Here is a 22,921-nt window from a genome sequence, read left to right as displayed (position 1 = left end):
AAACCGCGGCTCTCTTTCCGCTCGGACCAGTTAGAACTGGTCGGTCAACCCACCTTCATCGCCACCACCAATAGAACAACCCTCTTTTTCTTCTTGTTGTGGTGGCGCGATTGGCTGTGTGGTTACAAAAAGCCGAAGACAAAGTCTTCATCTTGTGTTGTACAAGAGAGAGCGGCGCAGGATGAGGGCGTCGTTGTGGTTCTGGGGTCTGGCGGGGCTGCAGCTTTACTTCTTCTACCCCAGCAACTGGGTCCTCCTCTTCATCTTCGTCTCCTCCGCCGTGCTCGCTCGGCTCCTCCGCTACTTCGTCCTCGACAAGTGGCAGCATCAGGTCCGGTCTCGCCCAATTTGTAATAAAGAGATTAAATCTAATCTCCTCTCTTCACACCACCGCACCTCACTTCAACTCCATCTTCCATCTGCCCAGGTGCCGACAGACGGCAGTTGGTGGGTGGTGATTACGGGCACCTCCTCCGGCTTCGGCCAACTCGGCGGTACCTCCCCCCCCCTCCCAACAAACATCTTTGGTTTTGCACAGAGCTAAAGCCTCCCCGGCCTAAATTGGGCCTGCGCAGCACTCCGATTGGCGTCGCGCGGCATCAACGTGGTGGCCACGGTCCGGCGGGAGAGCGACGGGGAATCTCTCCTCAAGCGTGCGGCCTCCGACGCCATCCGCCGGTACCATCTCGCTCCGATGATGACAACGGCCGTGGTGGGACGCGTCTGACAATGTTGGGTGTGTCGTCTTGTGTGTGTGTGTGTGTGTGTGTGTGTGCGTGTGCGTGTGCGTGTGCGTGTGCGTGTGCGTGTGCATGCGTGTGTGTGTGCGTGTCGTGTCGTGTGAATGCGGGGCGCGCAGGCGGATTCATGTGGTGCTGATGGACGTGGCCTCCGTGGCCTCGGTGAAGGAGGCGAGGGACCAAGTGGCGGCGAAGCTCCAGCGTACATTACCTGCCCTCCCACCAGCGTCCCTCGTGGCCGCTCGCTGATGTGCCGCTGGGCGTGCGCGTGTGTGTTCATGTGATTCGTGCGCGCAGAGGGCAATGGGCTCCTGGTCGGAGTCATCAACAACGCGGGCTACTCCGTCTCCGGTCGTTTGGAAGCCGTCCCCCTCGGCAAGTGGAAGAAGGAGTATGACGGTACACCCTCCTCGGCTCTGCATGTTGTGCGAGCTGCCCACGCTCACATCGTCGTCATCGTCATCGTCATGGTCATCGTGGTCGTGGTCGTGGTCGTGGTTGTCGCAGTGAACGTGTTCGGTGTGGTGGCGGTCACGCAGGCCTTCCTTCCGCTGCTGAAGTCGGCTGCGAAGCAGGGGGCCTCCCCGCGCGTCGTGTTTGTGAGCAGCGTCGTGGGCAGCGCGGCCATGGCCGAGACCGCCCCCTACAGCTCGAGCAAGTTTGCCGTTCAGGCCATCGCCGTATGCGCCCATCTCACGCACCACCGCACCACACACAACGCAGCCCGTTGCGATGTGGAATGCTGACGTGGCATGCGTGCGTGTTCTAGGACAACGCGAGGGTGGAGCTGCGCAGGTACGGCATCAAGACGGTGGTGATCCAGCCGGGCGCCTTCAAGACCGAGTTCTTCGGCCGGCTGGTGAAGGACTTCCAGCTCAAGGACGCGGAGGAGGGCGAGGAGCTGCTCGACCCGGCCATGGTCAGCGAGGTCCACGCCGAGTTCGAGCAGAAGAACGAAGTGCTGGCCAAGCTCGCCCTCTCCTTCCCTCCCGGCGACCCCGTTGCCGAAGCCATGGAACTGAGGTTTGTCTTCATCGTGTCGTGTCGTGTGTCGTGTCGTGTCGTGTCGTGTGTGGTGTAGTCGCTGGTGTCGTGCTAATCATGACACGTCGCACACGCAAAGCGTGCTGACCAAGATGCCCGAGTCGAAGATCTTCGTGGGTTACGACACAGGGCTGTACAAGCTCCTCAGCCTGGCGCCCGACGAAATCGGCGACCTGCTGACGTGGGCCATCATGACGGCCCTTCGGCCCCTTCATGCGCTCCATCATCCTGGGCAAGGGCAACAAGAAGGACGAATAAACGGAAGATATGACGATTTTCAGGCAGACCATGGTGGCGTGGTTGGAGGGTGGTCCGCGACTCAATTAATTGAGCCCCTTGCTGGTCCAGGCCTTGGACAGCTCGGCCTGGCAGCGGGAGCAGTTGCACCAGAAGTGGTACAGCTTGTGCAGGTTCTTGCGCCGCTCGTGCAGGTTCTCCGTCGTGCTGTCGTACCTTCGATAGCCCACCGGTGACACGACACGACACGCGTCAGCGCACACGCGCGCGCGCTCATTGCGGTTTTGTGGCGAAGAGGTGGTGGGAGAGGTAGGGGGGTACCTGTAGAAGAGCTCGTCGTCCTTCTTGATGGACTTGCCGGCGATGAAGGCGGTGACGTGGCCCGCCAGGTGCGGGTAGAGGGCCATCACGTTCGGGTCGCAGCTGTGGTTGAGGTAGCTCGCGATTCGGTAGATCGCCGAGCCCCGCACCGTCACCTTCTCGTTCACGCACGGCTCCAGCTGGACCCCCGTCTCCGCGTCCTCGTCTGGTGCGCCGCACATCAGCACGCGCAGTCCATCGATTCAGTCCGTTTGCAGACTCTTCAGACGATCGTCTGCGTGGGGGTGGGCGATGTCCGTACCAACGGTCACCTCGTGCTCCTCGTGCCCGTGCCCGTGATGGTGGTCACAGCCAGGGCCGTGCTCGTGGTGGTGCTCGTGGTGGTGCTCGTGGTGGTGATGATCACAGCCGGGGCCGTGCTCGTGGTGCTCGTGGTGCTCGCAGCCGGGTCCATGCTCGTGGTGGTCATGACCGCAACCGGGGCCGTGCTCGTGGTGCTCATGTTCGTGGTGGTGGTGGTGTTCGCAGCCGGGTCCGTGCTCGTGGTGGTGATGCCCACAGTCGGGACCGTGTCGTGGTCGTGGTCGTGGTCGTCGTGGTTGTCATGCGGTCGTTCAATGACGTCGCCCACGACCTTGACCCCGAGCTGGTGGAGCTCCACCGTCATCGTGTTGAGGTTGATGGTCGAGAGCAGCCGCATGTAGTTCTTCTCCGTCAGCACTGCACCCACACACAGCGCACCCCCCCCCAACGAGTCATTTTAGGCCTGTGGGCCTCTGCTCTCCACCCACCCGGTGGGTCCGGAACGGGGGGGAGGGGCGCGTACGCTCGCCGAGGGAGGGGAAGAGCGTCCGCATGAGCTGGTACCGCTCCTTCTCGTGCTCGGGCAGCACCAGCGGAGCCTCCGAGATGTAGGCCATGTACGTAAGCCTGGCATCGTCCCAGCAGTCATATATCACTCAGCGTAAGCCCACACACTGAGGTGATTCGTTGTGCGTTGTGTGTGTGTGTGTGTGGTGCGTACCTGTCCAGGTCTTCGTTGAAGATGGTGTCGGGCTTCACCTTGTGGTGTCTCCTCTCGAGGCTTAGCTTGTTCAGGAGCTTGACCATCAGCAGCGTGAGCTCCTTGCCGCCTTGCTTTGCTCCCTATGAGGCGAAGAAGACGACGACGACGACGAAGCCACAGATGAGCCATTGCGTGCGATGGAGGGGAGGGGAGGGGAGAGGGGGGACGTACCTGGGTGTGCGGGAAGGCGTCGAGGTGTTCCGAGAGGGCGTTGGAGGCGGACAACGACGCGGTGCTGCACAGCGGCGAGTCCTCGTGGTGGTCGTGCCACGCCTTATCGCGGCACTCAGTGCTGCAGTAGTTCCACCCGCAGCTGCACGTGGTCGTGGCGGCGAGAGTTGGCACTGGGATGCCCGCCGCACACGACACACGACACACACGACACACGACACACGACACACACGATACACGACACACTCGAAGGGGGTTCATGCACGTACTGCTTGACACACTCGGTTTGGTCGATGGGCGGCAGCTCGGCCCCGAGCTTGCTGGTGATCTGCTGCATCAAGTCGGGCGTAAGCCGGCCCTTGATTTCGGCCTGGACATGGAAGGCAGGGAAGTATCAGGACACAGCGAACCACGCGCTCAACGCCCTGGCACACCACTCTCTCTCTCTCTCGGGAAGAGGAGGAGGAAGAAGAAACGAGAGCAGAGGTCACGCACCGAAAGCTCGTCATCGGCGAGGAACTCCACGTCGACCAGCGGACGCAGACAGTGCTCGCAATGAGACAGTTTCTGATCATCGGAGAGACAGAAAGGAAATCGAGTATAAGCTGACGTGTACGTGCGTGCGTGCGGTGTGTGGTGTGTGTGGTGTGTGTGGTGTGTGTGGTGTGTGTGGTGTGTGTGGTGTGCGTGGTGTGCGTGGTGTGTGTGGTGTGCGTGGTGTGTGTGGGCCAAACCTCGTGGATGGAATCGGCGATGGAGACGAGGGGCTCCTCGACGAAGACGATCTCGCCCTCCTGGAAGTCCTTGTCGGCAAACACGCCCCGCCCTCGGGTCTCCTCCGTCTTGGGGTCCCTGGACGAGCGCACGGAGATGGCGTGGCCCTCCGTCAGCTTTGCGTAGAACTCCTTGTCCGTCTGCGCATCAGAAAAGGCACGACATCAGGCAGGCAGCCCGCTACGGCGAGCCGTGGGATCGAGAGGGAGGAGGAGGTCGTGGAGAGGCGTACATCGGGAGCGGGCGTCGATCGGGCAACGAACTTCATCTGCGCCATGATGGACGCTCGCTTCCACAGAGACTCCACTTCTTCGTCCTTTTGCTCTGTCGATTATCATCAATTATTTGTTTTAGGAAGCACACACCACACGCGCACACGCGCACAGAGACGGTCTCGTCAGCTTCTGTGTGCTGGTGGGAGCCAGGAAGAGCAGAGCGTGAGTGAGTGAGTGGGTCCTACCCTTGAGCGAGGCCTGAATGCGTCGCGGGCGCTCTCATATTTTTCCATGGCCAGGTAGGCCAACCCAATCTGCACGTGGCACCTGCGCGAATGAACGCGACACGCGCACACGCGCACACGACACACGACACACGACAAGCGCAGAGAGAACAGCTTGCGAGTCAGGGACACACTCGCATACCCTCGTCGGGTGTGGGCAACGTACGTTGCTCGCTGCTCGGCGTCGTTCGACCCGCGAAGCATCTTGAGCGCCTTCTGGCTGTCGGCGATGCAGGCATCAAAGTCCTGCAGGGCCATGTGTGCCTCTGAGGCGCAGGAGGTGGCGCGGAGGGTGAGTGCCACGCATGCATGGCTCAGCTGAGCTGCTGCGGGAGGGGCGCATGCTGCCGCTACGCACCTGCACGCTCGATGAGCGGTACGGGGTCGCTGGCCACGGCGTCGATGGCTCTGTTGTACTCTTCGATGGCCTGCTGCCACTTGCCCTCTTCCGCCATCATGCGCGCCTCGAAGGTCTGCCCACCGCCAACCAGGCCCCACGTAGGTGGTCGTAGTGGTCGCAGTGAGCAAGTGGCCGTCTCGAGGGGAGGTGCAGGCACTGTGGGAGCACGTACGTGGAATCGAGCGGTCCTTTGTCGCTGGTTGATGTCGTCCTGGGTGGATGTGGCGTAGCCGCGATTGGCAAAGATGGGGAAGATGATCTGCTGCGGCACTTTGCAAGAACGAGCCGTGGCGTGCAGAACGGTGGCCAGTCTGCCCGCCTGCTTGGCGGTCGATGCAAGATGAATTCGATTCGCCGGCGTCAGCGGAATCGATGCATTTCGGCCACACACAACCGAATTTGTCCCCAATCGCGGCAAGGAGCTTCCTCCGCTCATCACACCCAGCCTCATCCGCTGGAGGGCGGGTTGAGTCACACCACCGCGCGCCAACATCGTTGCGATCGATTAATTCCACAATTATAAATAAATCACCAAAAATCAAAAAAACAAATGGCCAAGGAAAAACTATTGGAATGCGAAATATGTCGCAAGCAGCAGCGAGAGGAGCACTTAGGCTCCGAGTTCAGCGCAGCTGTCTCGCTTGGGCGGGTTGGCCACCTTCTCCTCCTTTTGCTCCTCTTGTCTCACCTGGTCGTCTCCCTTACGCTCCTGCGCGGCACCCTCCTTCGCCTTCGGCTGCTGCTGCTGAGGCTTCTTTATAGGTCGCCCTCGCCTCCGCGGGAGCTCGTCGGCCACTTCCTCCTCTTCTTCCATGTCGTCGTTGGCTTCGGCGTCCTCTGGAGCGCTATCGCCAGCTTCTTCCGCCTTTTTGCCCACCTCCTCCATGGCATCCTCTTCTCCCTCGTTCGCCTCATCTTCCTCGTCTTCCTCCTCCTCCTCGTCGTCTTCGTCTTCCTCCTCTTCCTCGCCTTGTTCGGCCTTGGCCAGTCGGTCCTCCTTGGCCTTTTGCTTTCGCTCGCGGGCTATCCGTCGCCGCTCCTCCCTCTGCTGGATCTTCCTCTCCCTCTCGCGCTGCCGGTAGATCCTGGCCTTCTCGGCGCTCTGCTTCTTCCTCAGGGCCGCCTCCTCTTCCTTCCGCTTCCGGGCCTCGACCAGCTCCTGGGGCGGGACGTAGACCTGCTTGATCTCGCCCGAGTTGATACCCTTGAGCATGTCGCTCACCACGGCGATGCCCATCTCCAGGAAGAAGGTCTTGCCCGTCCCAACGCCGTGCTCCATCACGATTCTCCTCCTCGAGACCGGATCGAACACGCGGCGCTGGTTGAGGGGCTGAATCTATAGATTGCCCCATGAACCACAACACACATTGGCACGAGCCGGGTCAGCCGGGGCCTTCTTGTCGTGGTGGGTACGGCGGCGTACCGGTTGCTTGACGGACGGCGCGCGGGGCACTGGCACTGTCTTCGCGGGCTTGGGTACCAGCGGCGTCTTCGCTGGCACAGCCGATGTTGCTTTGGTCGTTGATGAAGACGACGTACGCGGGGATGGAGCCGGTGCCGATGATGAAGTGGATGTAGGCGGTGGCGGAGGAGTGAGCTTGGCGAGCATCTTGTGCAGGGAAACGATGGACGGACTCGGTCCAGGCTCTGCGCGCTGTCGCTTGCTCGAGCTCGAGGCGCCTGACTTCGGTGGCCGATCAGGAGGCGCCACAGCGCCCTTTGATGTTGGGAAGGGCCTCTTCCGCGATGGAGGAGACGGAGGCTGAACGGGGGATTGCATGCAGGCGAGTCCGTGAGTGATACGAACCACCTGAGCAAACAAAATGACGGGGAGTGAGGCACCTTGGTCGTGTCGGCCGAGCTTGGTTTGGGCGGAGCGGGTTTGTCGCCATTCGAGAGGTCAACCGTCCGGTTTTGCAATTCGGTCTGTCTCTTGCGCTGTTGCGCTTGCTTCTGCTGCTGCTCTTGCTGTTGCCGTTGCTGCTGCTGCTGCAGTCGCTTTTGCTTTTCCTTTCTTGCTGGGCCTGCGCCTGGACCTGCGCGACTTGCGCTTGGACCTGCGCCTGTGCCTGCGCCTGTATCTGCGCCTGGGCTTGAGCCTGCACCTGCTGTACGACACGTTCAGGCCGAGGCTCCAAGCAAGGAACAACGTCTGAAGAAGAGCGGAAGCGTACGAGCAGATAGTGCTGTATCAGCTGCTGCACAACTTGCGGATGTGGCTGCTGCACATTGGCTGGCGCCACGCCAGGCGGTCCCATCAGCAGTGTCTGCATAGGCGAAGCTCCACTTGGTGTGGGGTAGCCGGGAGGCAACGGATAGCCGCGTCCGGGCAGGCCTGTGGATTTGTCCACAACGTGTGCGTGCAATACGGTTAGAACCCGAATCAGGGGGCACACGTTCGCCCAAAATGCCAAGCACAGAGAGGCTCGCGTGGCGGCACGCAAAGAATATGCAGAGAATTCAGCTTGCAGGTATCAGGGCGTGTGTAGCATATTTGGGAGGTGGCCAACGTCACGAGACCACCGGCGCTTTTGTGAGTCGAGTAGAACGAGGGAGGGAGCGCGACCAAGTCTAAGATTTGGAATTTGTTTGTTACCTGCCATTGAGAAGAGTGTGGGCGGGGGCGGGAGCGGGGCAAGAGAAGGAGCGGGAGCGGCGTCTTGGTGTCCATCTGCGGAGATTTGTGGTGTGAGCTCCGTTCCATCCAGATTGACGACAAGATTCATCTTCCCCCCCCCACGCTTACACACTCGGGGCTGAGGAACCGGGCAGAGGTGGAGTAGTACCATTGGGTGGGTGCGCAGACGGCAAGAGCGTCGTCAGGTGGCGGAGCGGAGGCGGTGGGGTCTTGTTGGGCGGGAGGGACATGGTAGTGGAAGAGGAAGTGCGGGGCCGGGTCCTGGTTACGGGGCAGCAGCAACGAGGAATGCAGCACAGCAGAGGTGCGATCGGTCTACGAGTGTCTGCGTGCCCTCTCGTTGGTTGGGGGTAGTAGTTCTCTACTTGGCCTCTTTTTTCTTGAGCTGTGGCCAACGTCTTTCTTGGTCTGTGTAACTCTCTGGCCAGGCCGCAGCCCCAACCAGAAACCCCACACCACCGCACCAATCAGCGCGCGCCCTCACGAGAATTCCCAATTGTGACCAAATCCCTTTGTCCACACCATCTCACCCACCCAAAGTGTTTCACATTCCTTTCTTGACAGCCACCACCCCGCACATAAACTTGCACACACACCTGGACCCTTCAACAACATGCGATCTGACCTACTTAAGCCTATTGCGAGCCTGGCTGGCGATCAACCAGGATGTTACATCCCAGAAAGGGCTGCAGGTAACCGCAGCAGAAGCGGCCTTTCGAGCTTGAGCCGCAGTTTTGACCTCGACCAGCACCTCTACTCTACTCACGAGCTCTTTGCGAACAGAACGAACCGCAGCATGTCCGGGTGAGCGTTCGCGCGTGGTGGACACATGACCCCGAGCACAACGACGGAGTTCGGTGGCTATTGTTTTTCTTTTCTTTTTTTTTAAAGTTGAGATTTCAATTGGCGCCAAAATTTGCGCCAACAGAAGGAAAGGGCGGGAAGAGCCAGCCGTCCGAAAGTAGCTGCGCAATTGGCATCTCGAACCTTGGCTCCGTCGATCCCCGCTCGCATTTGCGCCTCGAAATAGGGTGGGTGTCCTCCTTGCCTGGTTGTGCAGACGATCAAACCACTAATGCCGCGAAATCGTCACACCTTTTTTTGTAGAAATGGCGGAAGATGAAATGTATCTTGGGAATCTGGAGGCGTGGGTCTGTGAGGAGAAGAAGACCGTGCGTTCCCCTTCCCGTTCTTATGGCCGCCCAATCTCATGCCCTCGCCCCCAGATTACCTACACATGGCTCAGCAATGAGTTGTCTGTGCCTTCAAATGTTGCCAAACAGTACGGCCCTTGATCCTGGATTCGGTTTCACTTTTTGCTCTCTCTTGTTTCGCTCACCAAAGCGCCCCACACGTTAGAATGCTGTACGCCTTTGCTGAGAAGAAGGGCTCAGAGGTGCAGCCCATCTATCTGTTGTCCGGCAACAGAGAGGGATACGGCCACACCATCACCCTCGTCGCCAAGTCCAAGCTTGCAGGTTGGGCTCTCATTGTGCCCTGCAGGCACCGCAATCTGATTGCCCTGGGCTAACCTCCATTCGCGCGCGCACGCAAACGTAACCAACAGAAACGAAGAAGCAGTTCAAGCCCGTCTTCTCGCTGCACGTCTACAGCGTACAGGCCGTGCTGCCCAAGGACAGCGCCCACCTGTGGTCGGTGGACAACGAGCAGCGCAAGGCCCTCTTCACCCAGCCGGACAACTCCATCACCACCAACCGGTACCTCGCCCAGCGCCGAGTTCATCAATCAATCGTACCTCCCTTTCCCCGATGGTGATGGTGCTGACGTCATGGCGGCGGTGATGGTGATGGCGCGACCAAGGTGGAGCGCCATCGACTTTCTCGCGGGGACGGAGAAGCGCAGCGCGCCGCCGCCCGCCGCAGTTCCGCAACAGCCCGCGCCTGTGGTCAAGAAGGAGGCCGTCAAGGTCAAGGTGCAGCCCAAGGAGGAGGCCAACGACGCGTCGAGCCAGCCCAGCTCGCCCGAGAAGACCGCCAAGCCGGCCACCGGCGGGCGTCTGACCACCCCCGCCAAGCCGGCCGCCGCCGGGAAGAAGGGCGCGTCGTCGCCCACCAAGAAGCAGCCCGGCGGCGCGCGGGAGATGACGTCTTTCTTCAAGAAGGCCCCCGAGGAGGAGAAGACGCAGACGCTGATCGCCAACGCCAAGGCCGGGAAGCCGGCCAAGGGCACGTCGAGCCCCTCGAAGGCCCGCGTCATGGAGGGCTTCTTCGCCAAGAAGGAGAAGATGGACGAAGATCACGCGGCGGAAGAGGGCGAAGAGGAAGAGGAGGAGGAAGAGGAGAAGAGCGAGGCCAGGCAGAAGGTGAAGCAGGAGAAGGTCCAGCCGGCGGAGACGGATGAGCTCGACGAGCTGTTGGGCGGCGAGGAGGAAGCCGAGGAGGCGAAGCCCGCGCCGCCGCCGGCGAAGCAGAAGCGGAAGAGGTCGGCGGCCGCGAAGGACGACGATGACATGGACTTTGAGAGCTCCAAGGCCAAGGCCGACACCACGAAGCGGCAGCGCCTGCGCAAGGGCAAGCGGAAGAGGAGCGACGACGACGACAACAACGACAACGACGCCAATGGAAACGACGAAGGAGAAGGAGAGGGTGAAGCCGCTAACGGCCGACCAGCCCGGGCCATCAAAAAGGAGAAGGAGTCGAAGCGCGATGAAGAAGATGGCGCAGAAGACGGGGAGAGCACGGCGATGACGACGAAGAAGAAGGCGACGAAGAGGAGGAGGGTGGTGCAGAAGGAGCCGGAGGACGAAGAGGAAGCGGAGCAGGAAGAGGCCCAGCCTCAGAAGAAGAAGCGTGCCGCCAAGGCCGCGCCGGCCAAGAAGGGGCGAAAGGAGGCGGCAGCAGATGAAGAGAAGGAGGAGGATGACGGGGAGAAGGAGAACGAGGAACAGGACCACAACGTCGTGAAGCAGGAGAAGACGAAAAAGAAGGCGGCGGCCAAGCCCGTGGCGGTGGAGCGGAAGGAGGGCGTGGCGAAGCCCGCCGAGTACGTGCCCGGCCAGCGAAGGAAGAAGAAGGTCCGACGCGAGCGCACGTACACGGACAACAAGGGATTCGAAGGTTCGTCTCGTTTCGCACACGCACACGCACACGCACACGCACACGCACGCACACGCACACGCACAATGATTGATGCTGGAGGGCTCACATGACTCGCGCCCCGATTAGTCACCGAGGACGTGTGGGAGGAGGTGTCCGACGACGACACGCCGGCACCGGTCGCCCTGCTCTCCATCAAGGAGGAGGCCACCAAGAACGCGTACGTTTCCCCTCAATACCAATCCCAGGCAGCAGCGCCCGTGCATTCGCTAACTCCACCACGTTTGGTACGTTACAGCGAGGCCACCGCGAGTACGGCGAGGAAGAAGGGGACCACGCAGGGCAACATCATGAACTTCTTCGGCAAGAAGAAGTGACGCGCACTCTCATCTCCCCGAGGGCGCACGCAACGAGAGGCTATGGAAGCCTCGCTCGCCCTGGAAAGACGAACGAAACTCAGAACAAAAAAAAGTATCATCATTCTTTTTCATCATCATCAGCCCCACACGACATCAACCTCCCATCAGGAGTAGATGATGCGCGGGGCCTCCTGGTCCTTGCGGAAGGCGGGGTCCTGGATCTTGTCGAGCACCTGCCGGGCGATGTGCTTGAAGGCCTCGGCCTGCGGGCTCGACGGCTGCGAGACCACCACTGGCCGGCCGCTGTCGGAGGTCTCGCGTATGGTCATGTGCAGCGGCACCTCGCCCAGAAAATCCATCCCCATCTCCTTCGCCGTCTGCCTCGCCCCCTACTCCACCGCACACGCATGACCGCACGCGCCACCGCACACGCACGCACACGACACACACGCACCACACGGGTGAGCTGAAAGTGCGGACGACCGCACACGAAATGGTGGTGGGTGGGTGGGTGGTGGTGCCTGGTGGCCGAAGATGTGGGAGACCTCGCCGCACTTGGGGCAGGCGAAGTAGCTCATGTTCTCGACGAGGCCGAGGATGGGCACCTCCACCTTGCGGAACATGTTGGCGCCGCGGCGGGCGTCCTCGAGGGCGATGTCCTGCGGCGTGGACACGATGACCGCGCCCGTGAGCTGCACCCGCTGCGTGAGCGTCAGCTGCGTGTCGCCCGTGCCCGGTGGGAGGTCGATCACCATCACGTCCACATCCCCGTTGTTGTTCCACGCCACTGCTCGCAGCAACTGGTATTGTCGCGAGCGTGTGCGTGTGCGTGTCGTTGGTCGTGTCGTAAGAGAATGCAACTGCGACTGACAAGTGACGGGGGGCACCTGCTCCAGAGCGCCCATGACCATCGGGCCGCGCCAGATCATAGGCGAGTCCTGCCTCGCGCATTGCACGTTTGGAGCGGGGGTCAGAGTGGAAGGGCCGACTGAAACGAGAGAGAGAGAGAGAGAGAGAGTGGTGCGCACCTTTTCGGCGAGGAAGCCCATCGACATGCACTTGATGCCGTAGTTGGACAGCGGCAGCAGCTGCTGCGTGTCGGTGACCTGCGGCTTCTGCTCGGAGAGGTTGAGCATGCGCGGGATCGAAGGCCCGAACACGTCGGCGTCCAACAGCGCTGCACCACCGCACCGCGGCAGCACGCATCCATCAGTGTGTGCCCCATGGCATGGGGTGGCGCAAGTGGGTGCGTACCAACGCGTTTGCCGAGGGCGGAGATGGCGAGAGCGAGGTTGGTGGAGACGGTCGACTTGCCCACTCCGCCCTTGCCCGACGCCACCGCTATGATGTCCTTCACTCCGGGCAGCTTTATCCTGCCCCCCCCCCAAAGCCATCAGCTGAACCGCAATCTTTTCTTTTATGTCAACAGATTAAAGGGTGGGCGTGTGTACTTGTTGGGGAGCGGGCGGCCCTGGCCCTGTGGACCACCATGCAGCACCGGGCGCGACAGCTGCATCGCAGCGTACCCGCGCTTCTGCCAGCCCGCCACTCGAGTGCTGGCTGCGCCCACCACGCTCCTTCTCATCATCTTTCTTTTGTGCGAATATGCGATATTATTTTACTGCGTGACATTCTAGGCATTCCAAACGCCAGGGCGGGCACTTGCGCTGTTTCGTGAAGCGTCGTCGTGTACCACAATCGGCAGCGGAGGGCGGGAAGAGGGACCTCTTGTGCGGCTCGATGGCCTTACGAGGGGCTGGGAGCGGTGCTGGTAGTTAAACTAGTTCATCGACTTATCAGAACGAGAGTAAAATAGGGCCAGGAGGGAGACAGCGCGAGGAACTGCGCAGCCCAAGATACAATCGGGCGGTGGCCATAGAAGTTGGCACCCGCTAAGGAGTGTGTAACAACATTCACCCCCAGAGGTTCTCTCCAACCGGGCCGAGAGGGCCGGTCTGAGAGAGTTGCCTCAGAGGACCTGCACCATTGTTAGGCTGCGTTTCAGTCCTCCCCGCCTGTCAGAGCTTTCCCCTTCACCACCAGGCCTGGTTGACGCAATCACCCTCCCCCTCTTTTTTTTTGGGTGGTAGGATCAAGCAGTCAATCCATCACTGCTTTGGCCTGGCGAACTTGAAGATCTGCTTGTGTGGTCCTTGTTCGACGCCCAGGTTTCATTCATTTATTTATCGTCCCCCAGCTTGGTGATGTAGACGGCGAAGACGAGGTCGGAGGCGTCGGTCGACCCAAAGTTAGGCTTCTCGGCCACGATCCCTCCGTACATGTGCCCCACCAGCGTCGAACGGCCGGTCTGCGCAGGAGTGCAATGAAAAAAAAAGACACTCAATCAGAACTTTGAAAAAAGAGGCCTCTTCTAGGCTCAGGGGTAGTACCTTGAACGCCTTGAGCCGGGCCAAATCGATCACGTCCCCAACGAGAAGGGGCACATCGGGCAGCGGAACGAATGCTGCGTTGGTGCCGAGAAGCCCCGGCAAGAAGGACTTGGCGTGCACTCGCTCTGCGCGGTGGTGAGGGGATGATGAGCACGGCAGACAAGGCAGGGCGGTGTGTGTGTGTGTACATGCGGGCACACACCGCAGTCCAACGCACTACATCACACACTACACCACACTACAACGGAAGGTGGAGAAGCAAAAGAAGTGCGAGCGGCACGGTACCGGTCATGGTGCCGTCGGCTAAGCGAGTCATCGTGGAGACGACATTGACGAAGGGCGTGCGGATGTCTTGCACGATCTCATTGCAGTCCGTCACGTATGACAGACCCATCCCTCCAAAGAACGTGGTCATGTAGCTACCTGCAGGCAAGCGTTAGCGGCGGCGGGGGCTGGAGCAAAAGCACGGCACGGCGGCCCGTACCCGTGGCGTTGTCGTAGGTGACCATCGTGGCGCACTCGTACTGGGAAAACAGCTGCTGGTAGCCGTAGTTGGTCTTGACCTTGGTGCAGCAGAACGTGTGTGTGTGTGTGTGTGTGTGGTCTGGTGAGTGCGCGCTGGGTGCCTGGTGGGACAGACTTAGGATGTGGGAGTAAGGAAGACTTACATGGACGTGCGCGCCGTCGGGCATCGTAATGGCTATGGGGTACAGGAAGGGAAGCGAGTTCGAGGGCGTGAAGACGCCGCCGTACACGCTGATTCCGAATTCCTGGCCGCCGGGGAGCACCGCAGGGAGCACGTGTAAGTCGCGTCTGTGCCACTGCTCCACCTGGTTCCCCGTGGCATTGAGCTGCTGGAACTGCACCACCTGGAGCCCGCTCGGCGGCTCATCCACCACCTTGAACATCTTCACATGGAACCACAAAGCGCCAAGAAGCGCATACCCGGTCAGCACGACACTGTGGGCGACGAGGAGTGGAAAGAGGGATGCGATTCACCTTGATTGTGGGCGAGTAGGCGGTGCTTGAGTTTGGGGCGGGATAGATACCCTGGAAGTGGGCGCCCAGCACGGCGAAGTACCTGCACCGCGCGCGATCAAAGTGAGTGGGATGGGTGGAAGGGGCCATATTAGAGAAATGGAGATGATCATGAGGGAGGGAGGAAGTACCAGCCACCGAGCTTCTGCAATCCGCCACCAGAGAGCTGGAGCCGCGGTTCGCGCACGGACCGGATGGCGCTGGCCAAGAGCGTCGCGTTCTGCGCCATAACTGCGCGCACGGCGAGCGGAACGTCGATGGAGATCATCAGGTCGTGCGTGACGAATCCGCTCTGCGTGCGTGAGTAGCCGTAGCCGCCCACCACGTAGAGCCGATCGGCGTCCTGCATGTGCAGCGCGTTGGTGGCCTGCAGCGCATCGGCAAGCTCCACCGAGGGCAGATCGAGCACGCTGAGCTTCCAGCTCGCAAAGCCCTGGCCCGGGTCTGCACTGCGGCTCAGCCTCCAATCAACAGTTGCAGATTCATCTCTAAGAGGGTGGTCTTACCAAGGACGTGGAAATGGCGGTTCTGCTGCGCGGTCGGGAAGGAGTCGTTGGGCTGGAAGCCATGCAAGCCCCCGGTGCGGCCACCCACGAGGAGCCACCGCCCCGACGAGCCATCGAGAGCCCAGGCGAAGGATTGTAGCTTGGGCAGTTTCTTCGCTGCCATTACTGGATTCAGTTGCACATCGAACGGCACTGCCTCTCGAAGCGGCGGCAGGACACTCGGGCTTGGGCACACATGCTCGCCCCCGCCAGAATCGAGGTTGGCGTAGAAGGAGGGGATCACGATCAGCAAGCACACGGCTACCATTAACAGGCCGCTGGCAGCGGCCATCAGCAGCGCCCGCCACCCCTCGATCGGTGGGGTCCAGGCCTCCACATGCTCAACGTCATCGCGCAGCATCCACGGAGCATCTGCGAACAAGATTTGAAAATCTTTGCCACTGTAGCGCCGGTTGGATTCGTGCCCTCGCAAACACACAAGATTGGTCGGCTAGAAGATTCGGGCGAAGTCGGAGGGAAATTTCGAGCAGCTCAACAAAGAAGAGCGCCCGATGGTGCAACAGCGCTCTGAGTGCCGCTTTTCGTGCTTTGTTCTGGTAAGTTTCTGGGCTCATGTACGGCCTCGATGGCTGCAGCTCGCTTGTGGTTCGGCACACGCCACTGATTTTGAAGTACCTCCGCTTTTGACCTTGTGAGCTACCGTCCCCTTTCATTTCACCTCCAGACCGAAACACAAGCAACAGAGAGCACACTACAGCCACACCCAACGTACACTTGAGAACTTGCAGTGCGAGCGTACTCCGACCTACATAAAGAAAAGAGCTGTGCCACAACGCACACACAGATGAAAAGAAGCTTAGGAGCCCGCGCTGGATCCTTCCTACTGCTGTTGCGAGGCGCCGAGGCTAGCCCCAGCAGCAGCAGCAGCAGCGACAGCGCAGGCCACCCACAGACCACCCGCAAGGAGGCCCAGCCAGTCTGCAGAGACGAGCAGGAGGCCCGGAAGAAGAAGCTCGGAGCCTTCCGATCGTTGCCCGTCTTCAAGGCCTCGTTCCTCCGCACGGGCGGCCGCGAGAAGCCCGAGGCTACAGTAGGAGCCCACAAGGCCCAGGCGACGGTCGAGCGCAGGCCCTCGCTGCCCTACGAGAGCGACGACGACGGCGACGACAGCTACGCCGAGGACTACAACCACGACAGCGGCCGAGTGAACAGCCGAAGCCGCAGAAGAAAAGCGAGGAAGCCCACCGCCAACTCCAAGCGGAAGGAGGTGCGCCGCGAGGCGGAAGAAAGCGGGAGCGGCGACCGCGCCCCGACCGCGCGTGGGAAGGAGCTGCTTGAGGAGGAGGAGGAGAGCGACGAGACGCAGTCCTCAACTTCGAACGAATCAGATGAGGAGACGACCGAGGAATGCGTCGTCGTGAATTCCAGCGACGAGACTGACGACGATGACAGCGACGATGACAGCGACGCGGATGGATCGTCCGATGGTGAAGAGGAACGCAGAGTGTCGCGGAGACCATCGGAGGTGAAGGCGGAGGTCAAGTCGAAGCGCCAGCGGGCGCGGGAGCGGGAGAGGATGAAGGTGGAGGAGGAGAAGCGGCGGCAGAAGGTGGAGAAGCGGAAGCTGAAGAAGGTGGAGAAGCAGAAGAAGCGTGAGGGGCTCGAGGAGATGCAGAGGCAGATCCAACAGCTGCGCGAGGAGAAGGAGCTCAAGCGGCAGGAGGAGAAGGACCTCAAGGAGCTCCGGCGCATCGACAAGCTCCTGGCCAGGGAGCGCGAGCGCGAGGAGAAGAAGGTCCTCAAGCTGCAGCAGAAGGAGCAGCGCCAGCGCGAGAAGCTGCTCAAGCAGAAGCAGATGCGGGAGCTCATCCTGGCGCGGCTGGGCCGGCCCGCCGAAGTCCAGGCGACGCCGATCAACATCGACTCGCACTCCGTGCCGCGCGAGATGGAGGCGGTCTCCTCGGTCGGGTCGACCGTCACGTCGGAGCGCGAGGAGCAGACGACCCTGGCCACCGAGAGCCGCGAGGCCACCACCCTCCTCACGATGAAGGATTCGATGGCGCTCCTCGACGAGGTGGCCGCCGAGCAGGACGTGGAATCGGGTCGGCAGGTGGATGACGTCGACCTCGAGGAGAAGCAGAAGCAGATCGAACCACCGAAGGGCGCTGGCGAGGAACCTGAGCCTCGCGTCTACTCCAGCATTGTGGGCCTGCCGACTACTCGAGGGTCGGACCAGCAGCAGGAAGAGGTGCGCATCACGGTGATCGAGCGACGGCCTAGCATCCCGCCGAGGCAGATCGAGCCGGCCGAGGAGGAGACCGAAGAGGCGGAAGACGAGGACGAGGAGGATGGGAGAGGCAGGCGGGTGGCCAACAACCGAGGAAGGGTCACCGACATACCTGCGCTTCGGTTGACCGACAAGCCGTCGGCGGCCGCCAAGCGGAGCCCCAGGGCCAAGGCGAGCCACGCCTCGTCGGCGCAGCTCATCCGGGGCCTCATCGGCTTCGACGAGCTGGAGGACGCTCTGTTCGAGCTCAACCGGCAGGTGGAGGAGCTGCGCACCCTCACCAAATAGTTGGTCCTCTTCCAAACGAACCCTTGTACAGGCTCTCCCAACAAATACTAAATTGTACAGCATTCACCACAATACTACACAACACGATTGGGTGCTACTAGTCCCTTTTTCAGCTCTGCCCAACACTGATCGGCTGAAAGTTCCCCAGCCTATTTCATGAAGGAAGAGAAAAGGTGAAGGAAAAGAACGAAACTCGAATAAATAAGAAATCAAAGAAGAAAGGTGCTCACAAGATGGAGGCCACAGGAGATCAGCTGGAGCGATTGAACACGGAATTGGACGAGGCGCTGGTGTCTTACTTCGATCTGTTCACGGAGTACCAGACTCTCCATGCCGATCTTGGAAATCGTCTCAAAAACGTGCGCCCATCTCCACCACGTCGCGACGCGTAGCGCAGGAGACTCCTCCGAATCCTAACCATCAATCCCACACGGTGCAGGGCTGGTGGGAGCTCGGGCGATCACGCTACGCGATGGGGGCTGGTGTGAACACGCTCTCGCAGCGGCAGTATCCTGCCAGCATGACCGCCACCGCCCACTATCACGAAGCCGACCAGCACAGCGCAGAGGAAACATCTCCGCCCGCGAAAGGTGCCAGCACAGCCTTCATTCGTTCTGCTGGAGCCGTGCCCTCTTCTTACGTACCGCGCCGTTCTCGTGTCGTGGGCAGACGCTGGCGCGCAGCTGCACAAGCGTACCAAGGGCGCGGGTGAGAAGGAGCAGAGCAAGAAGAACAAGGAGCAGCAGCCACAACAGGAAGGCGATGGCAACGCGAAGGGCGAAGGTGCCGACACAACCGAGGCCACCAAGAGCGACAACGGCAGAGAGCGGTGGAAGGACCCCGTGAACTGGTTCGGGCTGCTGCCGCCTCCTTCCCTGCGAGTCGCCCAGTCCGAGTTCAAGTCTGGTACGCAGAAAGGCGTCCTATCCTTTCCACTTTGGCATTGCGCTCTGTGCTGACAGTGGCCACGGTGGGTTCGTGTTTGGAGCGGTGGAGGTGGTGTGCTCTCTGACGACGGTCAAGCGCAAGCTCCAGGCCAAGCAAGAGGCGTACACGGCCCTCCTGGAGAAGAAACAGCAGTTGACTGCACAGTCGTAGTACTACTACTACTATTCCTACATAACAAGCTCTTCCTTTCTTCTTCTTCTTCTTCGTGCTTCGCTGGTTCTCAAGAGAGGTGCGATTGAGCCGCAAGGGCGAGAGTCATGTATGTGCGGAGTGGTGGTGTACACTATGGAGAGGAGGCAGCTGGAGGCCGGCCACCATCGAGCACCGGGCGGACCGACGCACACGACCGAGTCCCAGCGTCCTCGTTCGTTGACGGCCATCCTTCCTCGGTAGGCCCAGCCTCGGCCGCCTCGATCCTGTCACAAGGGTGATGAAGGAAGAGAGACGAGGGCGCCACATACGGCGACGTCGGATCGCGAGAGCCGGCCGAGTCGCCGTATGTGGGTAAGCAGTGCTGCGGGGGAGACGAGGGCGAAGGGAGCGACGAGACTGCGGCGCCGGAGGAGGGCGGCGACAGCGAGAACGACGAGGTGGCGCCGAAGAGCTGCAGGGGCAGCGACGACGTCGAGCCGGTGAAGAAGGCCGAATCGGGCGAGTCGGTCATGCCGAACCAGTCGTTCGCCGCGTTCTGCAGCTGCTTGTGGTCGCTCGTCTTCCGCTTGCCGGTCTCGCCGTGGCCGTGGGTGATGCAACCCGCGTAGGGAGCAGCCAGGCCGAGGCCTAGCCCGCTGCTGATCGGGCTGGTGGAGCGTTCGCCGCTCTCGAGCCGCCTTCGCTTCTCCTCGCGCACGGCCGGCGTGCCCGCGGGCGACGGACCACGTCCGTCATCGTCGCTGGCGTCACCGGCGAGGAAGCTGGCGACGACGGCCGACGAGTCGTCGATGCTGCCCAGGTCGCCCACGTTCTCCAGCGAGGAGGACCGGCCGGGGGAGAAGACATGGAGCGACGACGTGGAGGAGGTGAAGGGCGATGAGGTGAAGGGCGAAGATGGCGACGACGACGACGACGTGCCGCCCACGACGCTGGCGGCCATGCTGGCGTCGGTTGGGCGCCATATTCCCTGAGGGAGCTGCAATGCAACGTGGTGCGAGGAGACCCAAGTCAGGTTACCATCGACGAATAGCGGTACGTGCGACGAGATGACGGCCTGGTGGGCCGGCGGGGGCTCAGACGGAATGAACCACGACGGTGCTTGAGGTGGCTGAGGCTGCGGATGATGATGATGAGGATGATGATGTGCGCCGGTTGCTGGTGGTGGTGTTGTAGAGGCGGCAGTGCTGCGTTGGGGGGGAGGTAGTGGTATTGTTGCGGGGCCGGGTAGTAGTGCGGCTGTGGCGGTGGCGAGCGGTAGGGGTAGCAGATGGCGGCCGCTGGAGCCCACTGTAGCTGTGGAGGCACTGGCGTGGGGCGAGGTGGACCGGTCGTGGTCGCTAAGTCAGAGTAGGAGTGAGGCGCGGGAGGCGCGGCATGGTGGTGGGATGTGGCGGCAGAAGATGATGAAGCCGAGGAGGATGGATTAGTTGCGAGGCGGGAGAGGAGGGACTCGACCATGCGCGACTGGTCGCCCCGCAGGAGGACGGAGCCGAGCGAGGGAGTGGGATCCAGGCTGGTCGAGGTGATCTCGTCCAGCGCGGAGAAAGTGGTGGACAGCTGCTTTCTCATCTTCTTCAGGAACGAGTGGGCGGGTGGCCTCTTTGCCTCTTTGCCTCGTTCACTCACGGGTATGCCGTCGACCGAAAGCGGTAGCTGTGCGCACTGGAGAAGACGCAGAAAGTCTGTGAGTTCCAGAGTCAGGCCCTATTATGCGGTTACGTTGCTTCACCTTCTTCTGCTGAGTGTGTGGCTTGTGCTGTCCACTGGCCTCCTCCTTCTCTTGCTTGTCTTCGCTCTCTCTGCGGCGACTGCTTCTTCTCGTGCGGTACAAGGTGTGTAGAGGAGGATATGGAATTGCACCAAATCGAGGTCGTGGATTGCCGCACGTGTGGCCCAAACACGAGCCCAGATGAATGTCCCAGACCCGCGGGTCGTGGCGGTGCTGGAATCCGCGAACCTATTTTGGTAAGTGCCGAATTAAACGGCTCTATTCGGGGCTTCGGCCGAGGAGCTGCTTTCTCTGCTTTTCGCGAGAAGTGGTGGAGACCACGGCCTCTCTGTCAGGGCGCTAGAGGAGCCCAGCCGCCCTTGATGGTGATACCTCCGTCGACCGGTATGTTCTGCCCCGTGATCCACCGGGCGCCTTCTCCGGCGAGGAAGAGCACCAGCGAAGCGACGTCGTCGGGATCGCCGACCCGCCCGAGCGGCCTGTCACCACCGGCGATCGAAGGAGGTCAAGCAACCAGACGTGAGTTGAGGTGAGGTCGGGGCAAAACGGGAAGACGAAATGGGGCGAGAGCCACGCACGTGTTGGATTCCACGTAGGTGAAGTCCGGTGTGGCCTTCCTGGCCAGCTCTGTGGCGATGGTGCCGGGGCTCACCGCATTCACGCTTTCGCACATAGCACAGTGAGACTAGCACCATAGAAGGAGCGGGATCTTCGTAGAGAAAAAGTACGATTGGAGGAAAGAAGGGGCCGAACCGGATTCCGTGGCGGCCATAGTCGCACGCCAGCTGCCGGGTGAGAGCCACGATGCCGCCCTTGGACGCGGCATAGGCTGAGGAAAGGACACCCGAGTGAGCGCACATCACGATGAAGTGGCAGCAGCGGGAATTCTCACCGGGCACGTGCGGCTGGCTGCTGATGGCCTGGATGCTGGCGTTGTTGATGATGGAGCACTGGGAGCAGTCATCCGACTTCTTGTTTTGTTCCATCATGTGCGGGATACAAAACTTGCACATCCAGAATATGCTCTTGAGGTTGACGTCCATGATCTGTTGACGCAGAGGAAGATGAAGAAGATGGCTCAGAAAAAAAGGGCACTGGGATGGGTCATGTGCTGTAACACATACGCTGTCCCAATGCTGTTCCTCGAGGAGGTGGATGGGCACTTGGGCGAGGGCTGGCTGAATCCCCACATTGTTGAAGAGAACGTCTATCCTGCCGAACTTGTTGATGGCTTCATTGACCAAGCGCTCACAGTCCGCTCCTTGGATCGTGCGTGCGGTGGTGAGTCGCACACGAAGGAACACTCCAGTGGGAATCGCACCCTGGGAGGCATCAAAGGGAACGAAGAGTATTCTGCTTGGGTCGTCTTGCCGCTGTTGAGCCGTGCTCCATTCTTCCAGGCTTCGGCCTGCTTCCTCGTTGGCGTCCTGCAAGAGGCAAGCAAACGTTGAGAGGTGAGAAAGAGCGGCTACAGGAAGAGAGGAGGGAGAGGGGGGGGGGACACGTACACCGCACACAACATAAAAGCCATGCTGGGCGAGAAGGAGGCAGCAGGCACGGCCAATACCTTGCGCTCCACCCGTCACGATGGCCACCTGCATTCCCCCGACACTCCCACTGAGCGACCAAGCCCACAACAGCCCCAGTCACTCACTCGCACCTTGCCTGCTGTGTCCATGGCGGAAGGATCAATAAATGATTTGTGACCAAGCGATTATTATTCCTCACGATTTATTCGCTCGGGTGGCGATCGAAGGATGTGTAGTGATGATATGTACAACTATGTGCAACGTGCTGGTCCTGCGGGAGACATATATCGTTGTCTAATGTTCAGGACAAGCGCATTGGGCTGCCGATTTGCTCGGCTTGTTGTAGGCGCAGCATCTTCTCTCGCCTTTCGCGTTTGATGTTCTCCAACCAGCGCTTGTTGTTAGCCTCTGCACGACAGAATGAATGAAGTCACAAGATGAAAGGAGAAAAGTGCACAATGTAAATTTCAATCTGGAAATACCCTCTTGGATGACCTTCCACTGATACTTGTTGTGCGATTTGATTCCCATGAAGGTGAAGAACACACCTCCCACCACAGCCGACAGGGGTACGATCACTTGTGCAATCTAAGCGAGTCACAAGTTAATCACCCGCAGCCGAATCAGCGCATAGCAGCAAAAACCTGGAACCACTTCGATCCACGCGGCCCTCGCTGCAACAACCAAGCCTTGGTGTTCTTCATCTTGTGGGAAAAGGTGAAAATGGATCCCCCTTGCCAAAATGTTG

At 60.7% G+C, this 22,921-nt stretch overlaps 10 protein-coding genes across 10 annotated transcripts; 4 read left to right on the top strand and 6 right to left on the bottom strand.

The window, feature by feature from the left end:
- Nucleotides 1-181: 181 nt before the first annotated feature.
- Nucleotides 182-2,252, top strand: ACA1_264270 (oxidoreductase, short chain dehydrogenase/reductase family protein; the record flags this gene model as incomplete). The annotated part of the gene is made up of 7 exons (XM_004341293.1): nt 182-331; nt 428-494; nt 576-678; nt 860-942; nt 1,038-1,420; nt 1,510-1,763; nt 1,864-2,252. Coding segments are annotated over 7 exons (1,429 nt in total), but the record flags the coding sequence as incomplete, so codon positions are not given.
- On the bottom strand, nt 2,108-5,310 carry ACA1_264260 (tetratricopeptide repeat domain containing protein; the record flags this gene model as incomplete). Its single annotated transcript, XM_004341292.1, is given in 14 exon segments — nt 2,108-2,228; nt 2,343-2,497; nt 2,514-2,547; nt 2,654-3,062; nt 3,169-3,272; nt 3,367-3,488; nt 3,580-3,721; nt 3,849-3,949; nt 4,075-4,146; nt 4,314-4,493; nt 4,586-4,675; nt 4,814-4,895; nt 5,019-5,118; nt 5,211-5,310. 14 exon segments carry the CDS (start codon nt 5,308-5,310, stop codon nt 2,108-2,110), a joined length of 1,812 nt encoding a protein of 603 aa, XP_004341340.1.
- Nucleotides 5,311-5,862: 552 nt separating this feature from the next.
- ACA1_264250 (uncharacterized protein) lies at nt 5,863-8,120 on the bottom strand (the record flags this gene model as incomplete). Its single annotated transcript, XM_004341291.1, has 6 exons — nt 5,863-6,544; nt 6,676-7,014; nt 7,095-7,360; nt 7,427-7,587; nt 7,849-7,923; nt 8,039-8,120. The coding sequence occupies 6 exons, from the start codon at nt 8,118-8,120 to the stop codon at nt 5,863-5,865; spliced, it is 1,605 nt and encodes a 534-aa protein (XP_004341339.1).
- Nucleotides 8,121-9,250: 1,130 nt separating this feature from the next.
- Nucleotides 9,251-11,323, top strand: ACA1_264240 (DNA polymerase subunit Cdc27 protein; the record flags this gene model as incomplete). The annotated part of the gene is given in 5 exon segments (XM_004341290.1): nt 9,251-9,368; nt 9,458-9,608; nt 9,622-10,967; nt 11,076-11,166; nt 11,245-11,323. 5 exon segments carry the CDS (start codon nt 9,251-9,253, stop codon nt 11,321-11,323), a joined length of 1,785 nt encoding a protein of 594 aa, XP_004341338.1.
- A 146-nt stretch (nt 11,324-11,469) lies between these two features.
- Nucleotides 11,470-12,893, bottom strand: ACA1_264230 (ATP/GTPbinding-like protein; the record flags this gene model as incomplete). Its single annotated transcript, XM_004341289.1, has 6 exons — nt 11,470-11,694; nt 11,851-12,105; nt 12,193-12,243; nt 12,334-12,482; nt 12,560-12,678; nt 12,832-12,893. 6 exons carry the CDS (start codon nt 12,891-12,893, stop codon nt 11,470-11,472), a joined length of 861 nt encoding a protein of 286 aa, XP_004341337.1.
- Nucleotides 12,894-13,484: 591 nt separating this feature from the next.
- On the bottom strand, nt 13,485-15,639 carry ACA1_264220 (uncharacterized protein; the record flags this gene model as incomplete). Its single annotated transcript, XM_004341288.1, has 8 exons — nt 13,485-13,613; nt 13,696-13,820; nt 13,981-14,118; nt 14,180-14,258; nt 14,364-14,603; nt 14,695-14,776; nt 14,865-15,177; nt 15,240-15,639. 8 exons carry the CDS (start codon nt 15,637-15,639, stop codon nt 13,485-13,487), a joined length of 1,506 nt encoding a protein of 501 aa, XP_004341336.1.
- A 444-nt stretch (nt 15,640-16,083) lies between these two features.
- ACA1_264210 (uncharacterized protein) lies at nt 16,084-17,814 on the top strand (the record flags this gene model as incomplete). The annotated part of the gene is made up of 1 exon (XM_004341287.1): nt 16,084-17,814. The coding sequence occupies one exon, from the start codon at nt 16,084-16,086 to the stop codon at nt 17,812-17,814; it is 1,731 nt and encodes a 576-aa protein (XP_004341335.1).
- A 233-nt stretch (nt 17,815-18,047) lies between these two features.
- Nucleotides 18,048-18,912, top strand: ACA1_264200 (uncharacterized protein; the record flags this gene model as incomplete). The annotated part of the gene is made up of 4 exons (XM_004341286.1): nt 18,048-18,173; nt 18,254-18,404; nt 18,484-18,720; nt 18,803-18,912. The coding sequence occupies 4 exons, from the start codon at nt 18,048-18,050 to the stop codon at nt 18,910-18,912; spliced, it is 624 nt and encodes a 207-aa protein (XP_004341334.1).
- Nucleotides 18,913-19,045: 133 nt separating this feature from the next.
- ACA1_264190 (uncharacterized protein) lies at nt 19,046-20,484 on the bottom strand (the record flags this gene model as incomplete). The annotated part of the gene is made up of 2 exons (XM_004341285.1): nt 19,046-19,882; nt 19,933-20,484. The coding sequence occupies 2 exons, from the start codon at nt 20,482-20,484 to the stop codon at nt 19,046-19,048; spliced, it is 1,389 nt and encodes a 462-aa protein (XP_004341333.1).
- A 491-nt stretch (nt 20,485-20,975) lies between these two features.
- On the bottom strand, nt 20,976-22,245 carry ACA1_264180 (oxidoreductase, short chain dehydrogenase/reductase superfamily protein; the record flags this gene model as incomplete). Its single annotated transcript, XM_004341284.1, has 6 exons — nt 20,976-21,123; nt 21,223-21,306; nt 21,398-21,473; nt 21,537-21,690; nt 21,769-22,071; nt 22,153-22,245. The coding sequence occupies 6 exons, from the start codon at nt 22,243-22,245 to the stop codon at nt 20,976-20,978; spliced, it is 858 nt and encodes a 285-aa protein (XP_004341332.1).
- Nucleotides 22,246-22,921: the final 676 nt, after the last annotated feature.

Source organism: Acanthamoeba castellanii (assembly GCF_000313135.1).
Source record: "Acanthamoeba castellanii str. Neff unplaced genomic scaffold scf7180000084770, whole genome shotgun sequence".
NCBI lineage: Eukaryota > Discosea > Longamoebia > Acanthamoebidae > Acanthamoeba > Acanthamoeba castellanii.
Note: the sequence above shows the minus strand (reverse complement) of the source record. Positions and strands in the feature narration are given on the sequence as shown.